General features: G+C 37.0%; 1 protein-coding gene across 2 annotated transcripts in view; it reads right to left on the reverse strand.

Annotated features, from left to right (window-relative positions):
- Positions 1-21: 21 nt before the first annotated feature.
- The window catches only part of pear1 (platelet endothelial aggregation receptor 1), a 50,204-nt gene continuing 33,772 nt past the window's right edge, over positions 22-16,453 (reverse strand). For both annotated transcript variants that reach the window (XM_077574878.1, XM_077574879.1), the window contains 18 exons: positions 13,348-13,594; positions 12,849-12,951; positions 12,439-12,575; positions 11,873-12,085; positions 10,191-10,365; positions 9,885-10,005; positions 9,648-9,811; positions 8,339-8,441; positions 7,103-7,255; positions 6,904-7,035; positions 6,653-6,784; positions 6,465-6,581; positions 5,239-5,454; positions 3,651-3,760; positions 3,445-3,574; positions 2,590-2,652; positions 1,571-1,783; positions 22-1,297 (listed from right to left, as the gene is read on the reverse strand). In XM_077574878.1, the coding sequence (XP_077431004.1) occupies positions 1,158-1,297; positions 1,571-1,783; positions 2,590-2,652; positions 3,445-3,574; positions 3,651-3,760; positions 5,239-5,454; positions 6,465-6,581; positions 6,653-6,784; positions 6,904-7,035; positions 7,103-7,255; positions 8,339-8,441; positions 9,648-9,811; positions 9,885-10,005; positions 10,191-10,365; positions 11,873-12,085; positions 12,439-12,575; positions 12,849-12,951; positions 13,348-13,594 (2,669 nt within the window). In that variant the 3' untranslated portion in view covers positions 22-1,157. The remainder of the gene's footprint in view (positions 1,298-1,570; positions 1,784-2,589; positions 2,653-3,444; positions 3,575-3,650; positions 3,761-5,238; positions 5,455-6,464; positions 6,582-6,652; positions 6,785-6,903; positions 7,036-7,102; positions 7,256-8,338; positions 8,442-9,647; positions 9,812-9,884; positions 10,006-10,190; positions 10,366-11,872; positions 12,086-12,438; positions 12,576-12,848; positions 12,952-13,347; positions 13,595-16,453) is intronic.

Below are 16,453 nucleotides of genomic sequence, written 5' to 3' on the forward strand. Positions count from 1 at the left end.
AGTGAAACTATAATTATGACTGAAGTTCCTAAAATATTACCTTATTAAAAAATTTTCAATTGCATTCTTGGACTTTCTGCTCACATACGAAGACTTTCTTTGCTAAATATAAATATTTTTAAAATAGTTTTCCTTCCTCTACATTGCTACTTTATTCTGTAAATTTTGACCTTTTCCCCCCCAAATAACTACAATAATTTTTATTTATAGTTTTCTTATACAATTTGACTTCTTCTAGTAATCTTATACGTTTTTGAAGTTTTTCTGAAATGACATTTCATTTTTTTCTCAATTACTTTGTCATAGTAAGATAACATTTTCTTGGACACGACATACACCGCTCACCTATGATGGCTTTTTTTTATTTACAAATATACACAAAGGAAACAAATGGTTACATCCTGAAATACATGATCACAAAACACTGAACAGCGTATAAGTGGCATCTGTAAAGCTGACAAAGGAAAAAGTGCTCCCGGTACTTTCTGCAGTTGAGTAAAGAAAATGCCTCTGACTGGTCAGTCCATGAGGAATATAAAAAAAAAAATTCTTTCTTTTTTTTTAACATACAATTTGGGGAAGATAAGCAATAATGTTAAAAAAAAAAAAAAAAACGAACTAAAAAAGTGTCTGATTTATTTTTGCTTGCTTGCTTCCGGCAAGTTCATGTAGAAAAGTTTTTGTGCAGTGACAACTATTTTCAATTTTGACATTGTCATAATAGTCATATTTTCTTGTAAAAAATGCAGCTTTTCTATTCAAATAATTGTTCCCTTAAAATGTTTTTCCACTCTTGTATGATTACTTTTTTTTTTTTTTTTTTTTTTACATGCAGTTTGCAGAAAACAACCATATTCAAAAGTGAGCAAAGGATTTTTGTGCTAAAGTGCATCATGACATAGCGACAAACTCGAGGAAACCAGCCAAAGTTGTAAACAAAAAACAAAAAAATTAGCCAGCTGAAGAGGGTTCGAACCATCCTGACGTCCTCCCGCCAAGTCTTTTCTTTCCCCCTCAAGTCCCCCCTCTTGTGCGGCGTCCCACCTGAAGTAGCGTCTCCTCACCAGTCGTGAAAAACCAGCGTCCTCCACCAGGGGGCGTACGTCATCTCGGAGGCTGTTTGAGGAACCTCGCGTGCGTTGGCGTCATCGGCGGGGTCAGCGCGGCGTTCTCTCGGGCGAGGGGGGTCGGCGGAGGGGGGGCAGGTCGTAGTGGCCCGGGATGTGACTGTTGACCGGGAGGTCATAGTGGCCCTGCAGGTCCTCTTGGGGGGCGTGGCCCACAGAATGCTGACGCTCTACAGGTGGAGAAATATTCAACTGTTAGTTCATTACAAATGGGACTCAGCACACACCTGTCACTATTTAAAGTGAATCTAATCAACCGCAAATACAGTTCGGATGTTCTAATAGGCTTTTCCTGACAGTTTTTGTTTTCAAGCAGATTTTCCGAATACTAATTGGAACTGTTCATAACTCCCGTCGTCTTTTTTTATATCAGAAAACCCATTTGAACAGGGGTGTGTAGACTTTTTATATCCCCTGTATAATTTGTCATGTCTGTCACTCACGTCGTCGTAGAGAAGCGGCGCTGAAGGGCGGCGGTGGGGGTGGCGGGGGTCCGCTTTGGGTGTACGCTCGCTCTCGGGGGACGGCCGACTTCATCTCCATGTAGCTACTCTCGGGGGGGCAGAAGGGGGGTCCGGGAAGGTCCTTGATGGTGGCGTAAGGGTTCTCGCTATTCAGCGAACTGCTGCTCGCCCTCCCCGCCGCCTCGGTCAGTTCTGGAGCAATAATTAACATCACAAATCAGGATTTAGAGGCACAAAAACAAAAATGGTATTGCAATATTTTTTTTTTAAATCTAATGTTTATTTATTTTTCTTTCTATATATATATATATAAAATAAAATCTTTATTGTTGTAGTCAAAAATGTATAAAAAACAAAAAGTTTAAACTCAAATTGGCATTGTTTGGTATTTTAATAATTACATAAAATTTAAATAATTTATTAAAATTAAAAATAATGAATACATTTGAATATTAATAAATGAGATACATTTTAATCTAAATAAAATTCTAAAATATTTTTTTTTATAATTATAATACTGTAACTTCATAAAAAATTGTCTTCTATATGAAAATTTTAAATATGTTGTTTTCCTACCAAAAAGTACATAATTCACGACTTTTTATTCTTGAATAAAAATACTGTATACTGTTTATTTTAGATCACAACTTTCTGATTATTTTCTAACAACAACAACAACAAAAAAGTTTTCCAGATAAAAATGTAAGACTTTAGGATTTAGAAAAATTGACTTCTTTGTTGTTTTCCAGATTAGAAAAATAAACTGGACATTTGTTATTTTTTTCTTAAATCTATTTTTTTCTGTATATAAAGTAAGTATTTATTTTTTTATCGTCACCCCTTCCCCTCCCTCCATTGTTGATTTTTAATGAAAATGACTCAAAACCAACATGCATTTGAAGTCTTGCAATACAACTCCGTGCCTCTAGAGGGTGCAAGTGAGTCCTAAACGAGAGCCGCAATGTCACTTTCAAGAGGTCTGCGCACATATGACCAACCTTTGTTGAAATATTTTCCAAGGCTGGCGCTGTAGCTGTAACTGCGATCGATCCCAAACGCTCCTGTGAACACCAAAAAATACTTTTATTAGGGAAAGAGGTCATATAAAATGCGTTTGAATTGTTTTTATATCTCCATGTTCAACAAGCCTTCTTGACTCTGCCCAGAGGAAATCCTGTCAAAGATGTTTTATAGCCAGTAAAAGAAGACTTGGCAACACAATAAGAGGACGATTGATTCACATCCAACAGACCACAAGAATAAATCAGACCTCTTCTGTTCTGCTGACTTTGGATGAATAAGTGAAGGTGTAGGCAATGGTGGGAATGTATGACTAGATTTTGCAGGTATTTTTACTCGAGTATGTAGTTGTTTGACAACTTTTTGACTTTTACTCACCAGCTCAGGCTCAGTTGGTAAAGTCAGATGTTTAATTCCCGGTTCCAAAGTGACCTTGGGCAAGACATTGAACTCGAAATTTCCTCTAGCTCAGCATTGTAAATGAGAAACTGTTCTCAATTGCCTTACCTTGTTAAAAAAAAGAAAAAGGAAGCAACACTAAACTTATTCATTTCTTTGCCAAAATAGGCTAGTTAACTTGTTAAGTTTATTTATTTATTTTTACATGAATATATTCAGGGGTACCTCAGGGCACCTGTCAAGGTGATTTTTTTTTTCAGAATAAGGGAGGATATATTTTAAAAAATGATAATCTGAAAATAGGTGAACGTTGTACTGTAATAATGGACTGCCTGTGTAAGGGACAATTTTACAGACAAATCAAACGAGATAGAAATACAATTTTGAAAAATTCAGCCCAGACGTGTGAGCACATGGTTGAGCTGTGGTCTAACCTGGCTCTTTATTACGAGCTTCGTGGTGTTTCCAGTCGGCGGGCAGCGTGGCGTTGCTCTCCACGCCAAACAGGCCGCGCCTCTCCCGTTCAGTGTTCTTCATGCTGCAGAACAATTGCTTGTTGGTGTTCTGCCCAAAAAAAAAAAAGGAATCAGGAAAGCAGCCAAAGGAGGACCTTGAAGGAGCAGAGTGGAGTGAAGGTCACCTTGATGGTGCGGTCGTGGTTGTTGGGGAGGTGAGGCAGCGGCGGACGGTTGTCCCGAAGAGTGTGGTAGCTCGGGTTCGAGTAGTAATGGTGGTAGTTGGGAGCCACATCTGCACACACACGCACATGGATAAACAGCAATGAAGTCACATCATTTGCATAACACTCTAGCTTTGCTGTCCATTAAGTAATTTTCTTTATTGTTTTCAAAATCATAAATGGAAAAAAACAGCTAAACATTTTTATCCCTTTTTAATTTGAAACCCTAGTCCTAGTTTTAAACCCTAATTTGAAACCCTAGCCCTAGTTTGTTACCTTAATATGAAACCCTAGCCCTAGTTTGAAATCCTAATTTGAAACCTTAGCCCTAGTTTAAAAACCTAATTTGAAACCCTAACCCTAGTTTAAAACCCTAATTTTAAACCCTAGCCCTAGTTTAAAACCCTAATTTTAAACCCTAGCTCTAGTTTGAAACCCTAATTTGGAACCCTAACACTAGTTTGAAAACCTAATTTGAAATCCTAGCCCTTGTTTGAAAGCCTAAATTGAGACCCTAGCCCTAATTTAGAACCCTAATTTGAAACCCTAGCCCTAGTTTGAAACCCTAATTTGAAACCCTAACCCTAGTTTGAAACCCTAATTTGAAACCCTAACCCTAGTTTGAAACCCTAATTTGAAACCCTAGCCCTAGTTTGTTACCTTAACATAATATTAAACTTTTTTTTTTGTTGATTTCTGGATAAGAATGTAAAAAATTACATCACTCAAAAGGAAAATGAAAATTGCTGTCTTCTTGATAACCATAAATAAAGTTTTTTTTAATTTAGTTTTTATTTTAAACTGTTATTATTTGCTGTTCTGGATATACTCTTTTTTTTAAATTACCTAATTATTTTTGTTATTTTCTAGATTAAAAAAAAAATCTTAAAAAAAGAATTGCCATTTTCTAGATACAAATATTTCTGAAATAAAACTAAAAACGTGCAAAAAGACACTTAATTTATTTGAAAGACATTTGTCAAAAATATTTTAAAATGCTTTTTTTAATGACTTACTGCACTTGTTTTTTATAGATTACCAAAATAAAAACAATTGTTGTTTTTCAGATTAAAAATATTTTAAAAATAACAATAAAAAATAAAAATGGGGTAAATGTGTACAATTTTGCACACGTTGAAAAAGAATTTGTGTAAAAATTGTATTAAACACCAACTCATTTTGTTTATTTGTTGTTTTCTGGATACAATTTTAATATGATTTTCATGATTTTAATTTTGTTTCTTTTTTAGATGAAGAAAAATGTATAAGTCAAATTTTCTAGATAAAAGTTATTTAAAAAAAATTCAAATAATTTTTTTTGATTGACAAAATGTTGCTTGTTTTCTGTATTTTTTCTTTAAGTCATGCGTATAAAAACACACTTTTCTTTTCTTTTTTACATTTCAAATTGATTAGATTAGTTGTTACCTTTACCTTTGAAAGCAAACATCTAAAACAGGAGTGATGTGGAACTTATAATCAAAACTCCAATGTTGAAATAGAAGAAGTACTCATCAAGTTGATGATGAGCACGTGGCGCGGCCTATACCTGGCACGGCGTACTCGGAGTTGACGGTGCGGCTGGCGGAGAAGGAGACGGTGGGCGCGTTGTTGTGCTTGAGCTTCTGCTGGCGTCGGTAGAGCAACAGCAGAACCAGCAGTAGAACCACCAGGATGACCAGCGCCACAACGCCGATGATGGCCGCCCATGATTCCTTCTCGCCTGGGGACAGCGGCACCATCACGCTGCCGGGCTCTGCCGCTTCTGAAATGAAGAATGGGAAAAGTCAGACTTGTTTTTGTGCAGGAATTTTCAAAGCCCTGCAATTGGCTGGCGACTCGTTTGGACCCCGCCTCCCACCCAGCTTGGATAGGCTCCAGCATGACCCTTGTGAGAATAAGCAGTTCAAAAATGGAAGAAAACAAATCTCAAAGCCTAGTGGTATGAGGCCTCCCTCTAGTGGTAGGCTGAAGTATCACAGTCCAAGTACAGTTCAGTTTTATTTAACTTTTATATTTGCATTTCATCTTTAAAAAATGAACTTATGTGCAATACATTTCAATTGAGTCGTTACTTAATTACAGAATTGCAGAATTAAAATGTACAGACAAATGTTTTATTGAAATATAATTTTGATTTTAGTAACTTAAAAAATGAAAAAAAAATATTGAAAAACGAAATTTAAAGTAAGGATTCAAGACTAAAAACAAAAAAAGAATTGAGGGGGAAAAATTAATATTCAGAAAAAAAAGTAAAAATAACAAAAATAAAGTAAAAATGAGTAAAGAAAATTAAATGCATTTATAATAAACACTTTAAATGTATATCATGAATAAAAAAGGAAATACATTAAAAATACATTAAAATGTAATTAAAAAAGATTAATGTAAAATTAAATTCCATGATTAAAAAAAGTAAGGGAAAACATGAATAACTCGGAAAAAATTGCAACAAAAAAAGAATCAAACTGAATAAAAGTCGATTCATTGTTAAAATAGGAATTTGTATATGTTCATAGAACGAACCTTGTAATTTTCCTTTTTTGTGTGTGTGTGCACGGGTTTATATCACATCATGGGGACCATTTTCTGGGTTTTTACTATCATTGTGGGGACCACGTGTCCTTGTGTGGACATTTTGGTGGTCCCCATGAGTCCAAACCTCTTTTTGAGGGTCAAAACTTGAGTTTGGGTTTGAATTGGGTTTTGGTTGGGGTTAGGGTCTAGGATTATTATTATGTTATTATGCCAATGTCAATGTGTGTGTGTGTGTACCTTGTTGACAGTCAGCATCATCACACATACATTCTCCTGTGACGCGGTCGCACAAGGCGTTGGTGGGACAAGAGCAAGTTTGGGAGCAAAAGGAGCCGAAACGTCCCGCACTGCAAGCTGGAGATGAAAAACACGTTTTTAAAAAAAAAAAATCCAATTAAAGATAATGACTAAGAGTTGCTGCTGACGTATTGAGCAGTCTGTGGCGGTCCAGCCGGGAAGACACTGGCATTGGCCGTCCCGGTGGTTGCACGTGGCGTTGTTGGCGCAGCTGACGCACACTTCGGAACAGCCCTTGCCGAAGTAGCCGGACGGACAAACTGCAGCAAACGCACACATCACGCATTGTGAACAACTCCCCCTTTTGCACACACCGGGCCTGTATTTGTGAAAAAGGGCATTTATGAATTTTTTTTTGAAAATTAATTGTTGAACCCACCTTGATGGCAATCATCCCCGGTGTACCCCGGAAGGCAGTCGCACTCCCCGGTCACATGGTGGCAGCGATACGACTGGCCGCAGGACGGGCAGGACTGGCCGCACTGGTCGCCGTACGTACCCGATCTGCATTCTGGGGAGGCGGAGACGCGTCAGCCGCCTGACTGGCGTCGTGATCGGTGTCACTCGGCGACACTCACTGTTCTGACAGGTGACCCCCCAGAAGCCCGGCCGGCACACGCATGCCCCCGTTTCCCGCAGGCACGTGTCGCTGTTGGGGCAGTGCCTGAAGCAGGTCTGGTTGCAATGGCGCCCCCACAAGCCCTCGGAGCACGGCTCACTGCAACGTGGGCCTGGCAGGGACAAGGCGGCTGGACTGATTGATTGATTGATTGACTGATTCTTTCTTGCTTTTTTTTTCTTTTTTTTTTCAAAAATACATTCACTGCCACCCCTGTTAAAAATAAAAATGATCTTTGATGTCTACAGCCATCAATGGCAGTGAATCAAATATTATATATATAATATAAAATATTTTTTAATTTATTCAGCATGCTAGGCAACTAATCCTGGCTTAGCAATGTCACTTTGTACCTGTTTTTTGATTAATAAAATCACACATGTTACATATTACTGTTGATTTCTGGATAGGATGTTTTTGTTTCCTAGAATATTTTGTGTGTAAAATAATTCTTTTTTCTTTCCCAAATAACACCCCCACCCCCACCCCTCTGTTTTCTACATAAAGAAAAATTTAATTCAGAATTTGGCTGCTATTTTTTTTTAAATTAAAATTTATATTATTATTATTAATATTAAATATTTTGGCTTTACTGATCTTAATGTGTCATTTTATTGCCTGTTTTTTGCAATTAAATAGTCACTCAAATATGAAACTCAAAATGATATTATCAGTCTTGTTATTTCTATATTAATTGTTTTATTAAAACTAATATTCTAAAGTATAGTCTTATATAGAGTAAACAATTTAAAAAAAATTTTTTTTTGTTAAAAATAGATGCTGAAACAAATTTTTAAATATTTAACTATTAGTGAGGATTGTCGTTTCTTTTTTTGAACTAAACAGTACAAAATAATATATTGTAAATCAGTAGCATATTTAAATGCATACATGTTAAATAGATTTTTCGTACATAATTTATTTTTTTTTTATGTTTTGGGGCGGATTAAAAAAAATTGCATTTTACTGGATAAAATTAATGTTAATATTCAATAGAATAAAATGCAAATTGAATAAAAACATAAATAAATACAAAGTATGTACATTTATTTTTACCAACAACTAAAACTGTATTATCACTGCAAAATATAATCAAAATATTAAACATATTCTTCCACATCTCAAAAGTGAGCATTATTATCTTATCAATATGTATTTTATTGCTAGTGTGTTGTTTAAAATCATGGCCACTCACCAAACCAGCCTGGCAGACAGTGGCACTCCCCTGTGGTTGCCTGGCAACCGTCAGCATGGAGGCAGTCGCATCTCTTTAGGCAGCCCGGCCCGAACAAGCCCATCTGCGAGTAGGAAGCAAAGCCAGTCAGGAGAGTCTCTCCAGGCAGTCAACTGGACCAGCGCCAGGCAAAATGCTACAACAATAGGGGGGCTGTCACCATGGCAACAACGAGATTATCCAAAAAAGGCTTCCAAAGAAATTGTGTAGTAACATTTTGTAAAGCAGACACAGCAATGTAGATGAATGGAGAACAGTTACTTGGTGACGGCATGGTCACTTGTTGCTAGGCAGAGTTCATTGATGGTACCAAAGGTCAGTGGCAAAACTGGCACATGGCAGCCGTATCAAGTAAGCTATTCAAAAGGTGGATGGATTATAAGGTGTTTGTATTAAATGTAAAATGCATAATTTGAAAGAAGAACCGTTATTGGGGGTTTATGGTTGTGTTATTTTTTCCTTTTAAATATTTTTTCCTCCTGTTTTCTAGATAATTTTGTTAATTCAGATTTTATTTCTGGGCACAAATATGTTTTTTTGTTGTTTTTGTTTTATTCTGGATACAAACATTTAATTTTTCTGGATTAAAATATACTTTTGTTTATTTTGCGATCTTAAGAACGGGGAATTGGTTATTTTCAGAGTTTTAAAAACAAGACACTTTAATGGTTTCAAAATGTTATTTTTGTGTTTCTGGATTTTGAAGAAAAAAAGCGTAGGTCAGGTTTTTTGTCATTATTTTAACGATTAAAAATACACTTTTTATGGGGAAAAAAAACATTTAATTTTCTAGGGAAAAAGTTTTGGTGTTTTCAATATAATGAAAATAGTTAACGAGTTTGTTTTCCAGAGGCATTTTTCTTTCTCTTCATGGATGACAATATTCAGATTTGGGGGTTATTTTATGGGTTAAAAAAAAACACATTTCTTTTGGTTTTGCAGATTATAAAAAATAAAAAATAAAATCACAGTTTTTAATGTTTTCTGGTAAAAACAACAACAACAACAATATTTGTTGTTTTCTTGGTTCCGTTATTGGGTTTCTTTACTTTTTTTTTTTAAATTATTTATTTTTTTATTTCCTTGATTAAAAAAAATATTTTTATGTGCATGCTGGATAACAGCTAAAATGCCAAACATATAAAGTAAAGACACCCCCCCCACACACACACACACACACAGCTATCTGTTGTGTCCTGAGGGGCGCTGCTTTCACCTGCCCCCTAATGTATACACACTGTTCTTCTGTGTGAAAGTGCTGAAAGCTCACCGGGCACGCCTGGTTGCAGTGCGCCCCCTGCCAGCCGGCCGTGCAGGTGCAGGATCCATCCGCTGGGTTACATTTAGCCCCGTTAGCGCATTGACAGGTGCTGTTGCATCCACGGCCCCAGGTTCCCTCCGAGCATGGAAGCGAGCAGTCGGGCCCTCGCCAGCCTGAAGACATTAAAAAATGAGCGTGATGGCGGAAGCTTTAGCGAATCCCCGCCCACATGTGAAGAAACTTCACCTTCTTTGCAGAAACAGGTGCCGTCGATAGGTGAGCAGTCCACAGAGTTCTTGCAAGAACATTCCAGGGAGCAGTTCTTGCCGTAGGTGTCGCTTTTGCACGGATTCTCGCAGTGAACACCCTGGGATTTTTTTTTTAATCAGTATGAATAGTGTTCATTCATTGTTCAAACTGCCACAATATACCCTTGGTATAGATAGATGAACAAAGAAAAAAGTGCTATTTATAATAAGTAATATTAAGTGAAATTGGATCACTTCCCAGGAAGACACACTAATGTGGTTGTGAAGATGGTGGGCTGCTGACCGTGTATCCGGGGGCGCACTGGCACAATCCGGTGGCGCCATGGCACACGCCGCCGTTGACGCACAAGCAGGGCTCCAGGCAGCCGTCGCCATAGAAACCGTGGGCGCAGGTTTCGTTGCAGTGCAGCCCGGCCCAACCTGCCTGGCACGTGCACTCGCCTTTCATCGGGTGGCAGCTGAAAGGGAATAATAAATAGTCAGGTAACATGAAATGAAATTGGAAAAATAAAAGTTTTGAAAGACAAAAAGAATCTGACTAGAAAACACATGTTGTTTACAGCATTTTTTTTTTTAAAGAAAGGTTTTTCTTTTGTTTTTTAGATTTTAAAAACACAATTTACATGATTGTTTGCTGTTAGTTTTTTGGATGATAATTAAAAAAACATATATATATATATATATATATATATATATATATTTTTTTTTTAAAGGATTAACAAATAATCATAAATGTATCTTTTAAAATTTTGTAATCAGAATTAATAATAGCAAAATAATACAATAATCTCAGTCATTCAATTAAAAAAAAACATATATTTGCATCTGAAGGGAATGGTCAGGTAACATGAAATGAAATTGGAAAAATTACATTTTAAAAAATGCACATTGTTTGTTCATTTAAAAAATTTGAATCAGACTACATGTCTTATTATTTGCAGCATGTTTTTAAAAGCTGTAATATGGATTTTTTTTTACCCAATAATAACCTTACAGTAAGCTTTTTATTTGACCATTTATGACTGAAATGCCTTCTAGTTAGTAGATTAACACTTTAGCTGTTCACAATGGGTACTCCTGCAAGCCGATTCCAAATGGAATATTCTACGTTCAGTAGCTTTAAAGGAAAGGTTTTTATATTTTGTTTTCTAGATTTAAAAAAACAAAAATGTACATAATTGTTTTCGGGATTAAAAAAACTGTTAGTTTTTGGAATGATATGTAAAAAATATTTAGTTTTAATTTTGGGGGGATTAAAAACTAATTACATATGCACATTTTTTATTTGGTAATCAGAATTAATATCAAAATAATGCAATAATCCTAGTAATTTAATTAAAAAAAATATTTATTTCATTTAATTTAACATAACTTAATTGAACCGAACTTAAATTTCATTTGATTTAAAACCAAATATTCAATTTTATACACTTATTTTTTTTGTCTGGATTTGCAAAAATACAGTGTTTTCTGTATTAAAAAACACTTTACTGTTGTTTTCTGGATTTTAAAAATCATTTACTGGCAAAAAAAGAGAAAGCTTTTCTTGTATTCTGTATTTATTTTTTTATTTTTATTATTGCAATTAAATTAATTGAAATTGATTCAATTTAATTTAGCATCTATTAATTTTAAATCCTGAAAGGTCATGTAGACATTGACATAACTGCACATTTAAGTCACTCCTATACACACATCAACAATGTTGTAAAAAACACATGCTTCAAAAATCATAAATAAGAATATTATGCTTCATTAGCTCCATTTAAACCTCCATTTTTATGGTAGCCAGGGGGCACTATTTACCTGCAAACTCCCAAACAGTGGAATGGCCATGACTGGGATTAGCATGGACACTAACATCGAAGCAGTTTGATCAGAAATGGACGACAGTTGTTGTACAGTACTTAGCATAGCATTTACAGCTTGTCAAGTTGTTTGGTTTACTTTTCTTTGTATGTTCACCTGAGCGTGTGCTTGTCCTGGCAGAGACACGCGCGTTCGCAGTGCATGCCGTATTTTCCGTGCGGGCACATCCTGTCCTTGCAGCTAGGCCCGCTGAAACCCGGTTCGCACAGGCAGCCGCCGTCGATGTTGTAGCAGCGAGCGCCGTTTGCGCAGTCGCACGCGCCTTTGCAGTCCTGACCGTAAGAGCCCACCGCGCACTCCTCGTTGCACCTGAGCGCGACAAACAAAACACACAAATAGAAATCCAGTAGGCTTCTGAGGTATGCAGACTTGGGTCCATTACTGGAGCCCAGAGTTTAAAGTAAATATGGTGAAGCAGCATTTAGCTGTTATGTTGTCAACAGAAGTGAAGTCAGCGCTGAGTGCGAATGCTTTTAAATCCATTTGATTAAACATTTTAAGCAATTTTTGTTTTCTTAGTTTTCTTAAGAATGTTTGTAAATGCTTTGAGGTGTTGTGTCTTCTCACAATTTCTGCCTAGCAACAAGTGACCTCAGTGCCAAAAAAGCATTACAAACAAATCATTTGTTTTTGGACTGCACTCTCACTTTACAATTACACACCTGTTCCCGGTGAAGCCTTTGGCACACTTGCACTGACCCGTCTCGGGGTCGCATTTGCCGCGATTGTGGCAAATGCATTCCTCGGCACAGTTGGGTCCGTACCGTCCTTCGGGACAGCGCTCCGTGCAGACAGAACCCTAAAAGGCAGCAACAGTTGAAAAGAAAAGGTCAGTTGAATATGATGTGAAGTGAAAGCACACTGAACAATATACAAACATTTTACAGTAGCCTTATATTGTAGACTGCGAAAGGCAGACCTGCGTGGTGGGTGGATTATCTCGGCAAAGGAGAAGTGCTCACTAGCATAGATTTTAACATATTTGTAAACAATGTTGGGTTATGCTCATTGAAAATGAGAACCAAAACAAAAGTGTTGCATTTCTATTGCTGTTGACAAACTTTTTGCTTACCGTCCATCCAGGAGGGCAGGCACAGATCCCTTTGCCCCGACAGATGCCGCCATTTTGACACGGACACCGTGCAGGACACTTCCTGGTGCACGGCCTCTCGCAGCTAAAAATGCATCCAATGATATCTATCAGCTCTCATTTCTATTGTGCAAGTGTACCAAAGCGTATTTTACATCACGTTTCACATCATTTCAAACTCATCTTACTAAAATGTATCTTCAAAACCAACAGCTTAAAGATGATTTGATTGAGAAAAAAATATCACAAATGATGTTCAATAATGCTTCCTTGAAAATTACTACTTTCCTTTTAGCCAGGGCATTCACGCCAAATTATAGCATCTTAAAGCATCACGGAAAAAGCACAAAAATATCTTCGTTGCACATGAATAATAATTATCATGGAAATCAAATGAAGAAAGTGAAAATGATCATTTCCCGCAGCACAGCTGATGATCTCTCACGGTTGACGATGTAAATGTGAGTCCTGAAGTACTTACAAGGTGCCGGTGAAGCCATCCCGACACGCGCACTCTCCGCTGGCTTTATGGCAGGATCCTCCGGTCCCGCACTTGCACTTCTGCAGGCAGCCCTTCCCAAAGGTTCCGGCCGGGCACGCCTCCTCGCAGGAACGTCCAATGAAACCCGGCGGGCACTGACACGTCCCCTTGACCGGGTCGCACGGCACGCCGTTCTCGCACTTGCACTGCTGGCCGCAGCCCGGACCCCAACGTTTGTCCTCACAGGCTGAGGGGGAGAAGGAGACAGAAGATTATTTTGAGTAGTTTGGTTGATTTCTAATGTGCAAGGTGGTCACGGTCATCATGAATAACTGCCAAGGAACAATGGCATTACAGTGATTGTATGACTTGTATTTACATTATGTCACATGGTTGACTTTTCTTGACCATAGATTGCATGGACCATAGAAGAAGTCATGTTTTATCATTTTAATTGGAGTGCATGATATTTCATACAGATGGGAATATTATTTATTATTTATTATTTATTATTTATTATTTATTATTTATTATTTATTATTTATTATTTATTATTTATTATTTATTATTTATTTACTTGTTTGAATTTGAACTAACAACGATCCAGCTTGAGGATCAAGTTCACATTCTCAGGGTGTCCCACAAGGATTCCAACTGGGCCCCCTGCTTTTTGTAACAGCTCATCCATTGAGGTCGGACTAAAACACTTTGACAGTCCCTAAGTAGGAATTCTTTATTTTATCAAGACATGCCGGAGTATTGTAACTTGGTGGGAATAGTTGGGAATAATTTGAACTTCTTTTTTTTTTTTTTTAGCATTTTTCTATACTTTACAGTAAAACTTTCCATATGGTGAAATTAGAATCAAACATTTGCAGGATTTTACTGAATGTATGGGGGGGGGATAATAATGGGGCCGTTCTTTCAAAAGGGCCTCCCCTGACTCTGGCACTTGATCAATTTTCCGACCATTCAGAACAGTCACCTTCCCGTTAAGGAGTCTTTAGCATAACTTACGGTAATGGCGTCTATTTAGTGCTGTGTGGTAACGCTTGATGATGATGTCATCAAGAGAAAAAAAAAAGATTAAATGACTGTCAAAAAAAAAACACACGGCCACATATAAATGAAAAACAGAACACTCTTGCACCAATTGTGGTTTTCCACCACTATCCCCCCACCCCCAACTCGAACTCCTGTCATCCAAAATCTGGGGTGTCGTCTTTCCGCCCGAGAGATTCAAATTATCTGGGAGATTTGCATGGAGCTCACAAAAGTTGGACTTTGTCCTATCCAGCAGTGGACTTTCACACAGGGTTTGAGTTTCCAAGAGCATTCTGTCTGTTTGATGATGTCACTGATGGATGGGCGTCTGTCACATGAAAAACGGCGCCAACAATTTCATCTTGACCTCTATGGATGTTATTTTTAAATCGCTTGGTAATCGGAATCAAGGCCCAAATCACTCCTTTTTTTTTTTTTTTGTAGTTGCAGGGCTACGGCTCCCAAAATAGATTCTACTAGATCCAAATTTGGCTCGGAATGAGCTGCGCTGCCAGTGTTTATGCAGCCAACGTTATTGCTCCTTCTCGTCTAAACGGGTCGGCAGAGGGGGGGCTTGGCTCAACTCTTGTCATGTTGAGTAATGAGAAATTCACATGGTGTAGACCGTTGTGTTTACACAGACCTTCCCAAGCAGATTTTCTGATGTGACTCGGTGAAAGAAAAAAAAAAAATAATATACAAATTTTTAGAACTGGTATTTCTGAAGTAACTCCTCCAAACTTGCTTTGAAAAAATTGATTCCCAGCTTTGTGGGGGCCTAAAAACCATCAAAACAAAAATAACAACAACTAAAAAAGGAGAGCAAAATGAATTGTTTCCCCAGGCGGAATCCCACAGGAATCAGTATTAGGAACTTTATGAGAGCAGCAGCACAATGGCTGGACAAAAAAAACAAAACAAATGACAGTGGTACCTTGAGGTATGAGTTTAATATGTTCTGTGACCGTAACTCAAAACACTCAAATCGCATCGCCTTTCCCCATTGAAAAATAGTTTTTTTTATAAGGAAAATAGCACTCTATAATATTACTTTATAAAAACATTAAGTGATAACTTAATTTAATAAAATGTAAAAAAAAATTAAGCAGTTTGTGCATCATGGTTAATTCATTGCAGCACCTGGTGTGTGTGACTTGCCAAAAAAAAAAATGCAAACAAATGCTCGCTAACTGCAATCTGCAGTAATATTAATCTTTTTTTTGAGAGGATAAAGAATATATTCCTGTGAGTATTGTTTAATTTTCTCTCTGCAGGTGTTACTGCACCATTAGAGTTAAAACATCCACTCTTTAACCCTATAAAGCCAAACGTATCATATTAAATACAATACATTTTGAGCCCTCTATTTCATGAGTATAATTTTTTTCCCCCTCCCAGCCTTGACGTATATGATCTGACACATGCGTTGTACGGATAATCCATTAGAGGGCAGGATCACCCATTCCCACCCAGGATCACTTATTAAAAGTGGGAAATGATTTTTGGAAATACAAATATATTTGATATGTCTGTTTATTATTATATTTTTGACAGTTATAAATGTACGAATTTAAAGCATTGTGATCGGATGTATCAAATATGACACAAATCAAAAGTCATATGTGGATGTTGATTTTCAATTATTATCATTATTATTATTATTTTCAAAAGGACCAATAAATACTCTATTTACAAAGAATCAGCATTTTCTCTCGTATATTTCATGGTTCAGGCTTTAAAGGGGTAAAGGTGTCCCCCATGGATCAGTATTAAGTCCTTTACTAGAACAAGATGAATGGACAACAAGATAAACAAATGATATCCTCAATAACACCAGCCAGTTCATCCACCCATCAATCTATCCATCTATCTATCTTCCGACCATCTGCAAACCATTTACACTGCTGAATCATTTTTTTCTGGTTTTGACGACGTCAGAAGCTCTGAGAGTTTGACAGATTTTTATTGATTTTTAAACCTCCAAATGAAAAAAAAAAAAAATCCCGGTATTAATATTTCACACAAGGTTCATCATTTTTCCACTGACGTTGCTACCCTGAAA

Source organism: Vanacampus margaritifer, chromosome 9, assembly GCF_051991255.1.
Source record: "Vanacampus margaritifer isolate UIUO_Vmar chromosome 9, RoL_Vmar_1.0, whole genome shotgun sequence".
NCBI lineage: Eukaryota > Metazoa > Chordata > Actinopteri > Syngnathiformes > Syngnathidae > Vanacampus > Vanacampus margaritifer.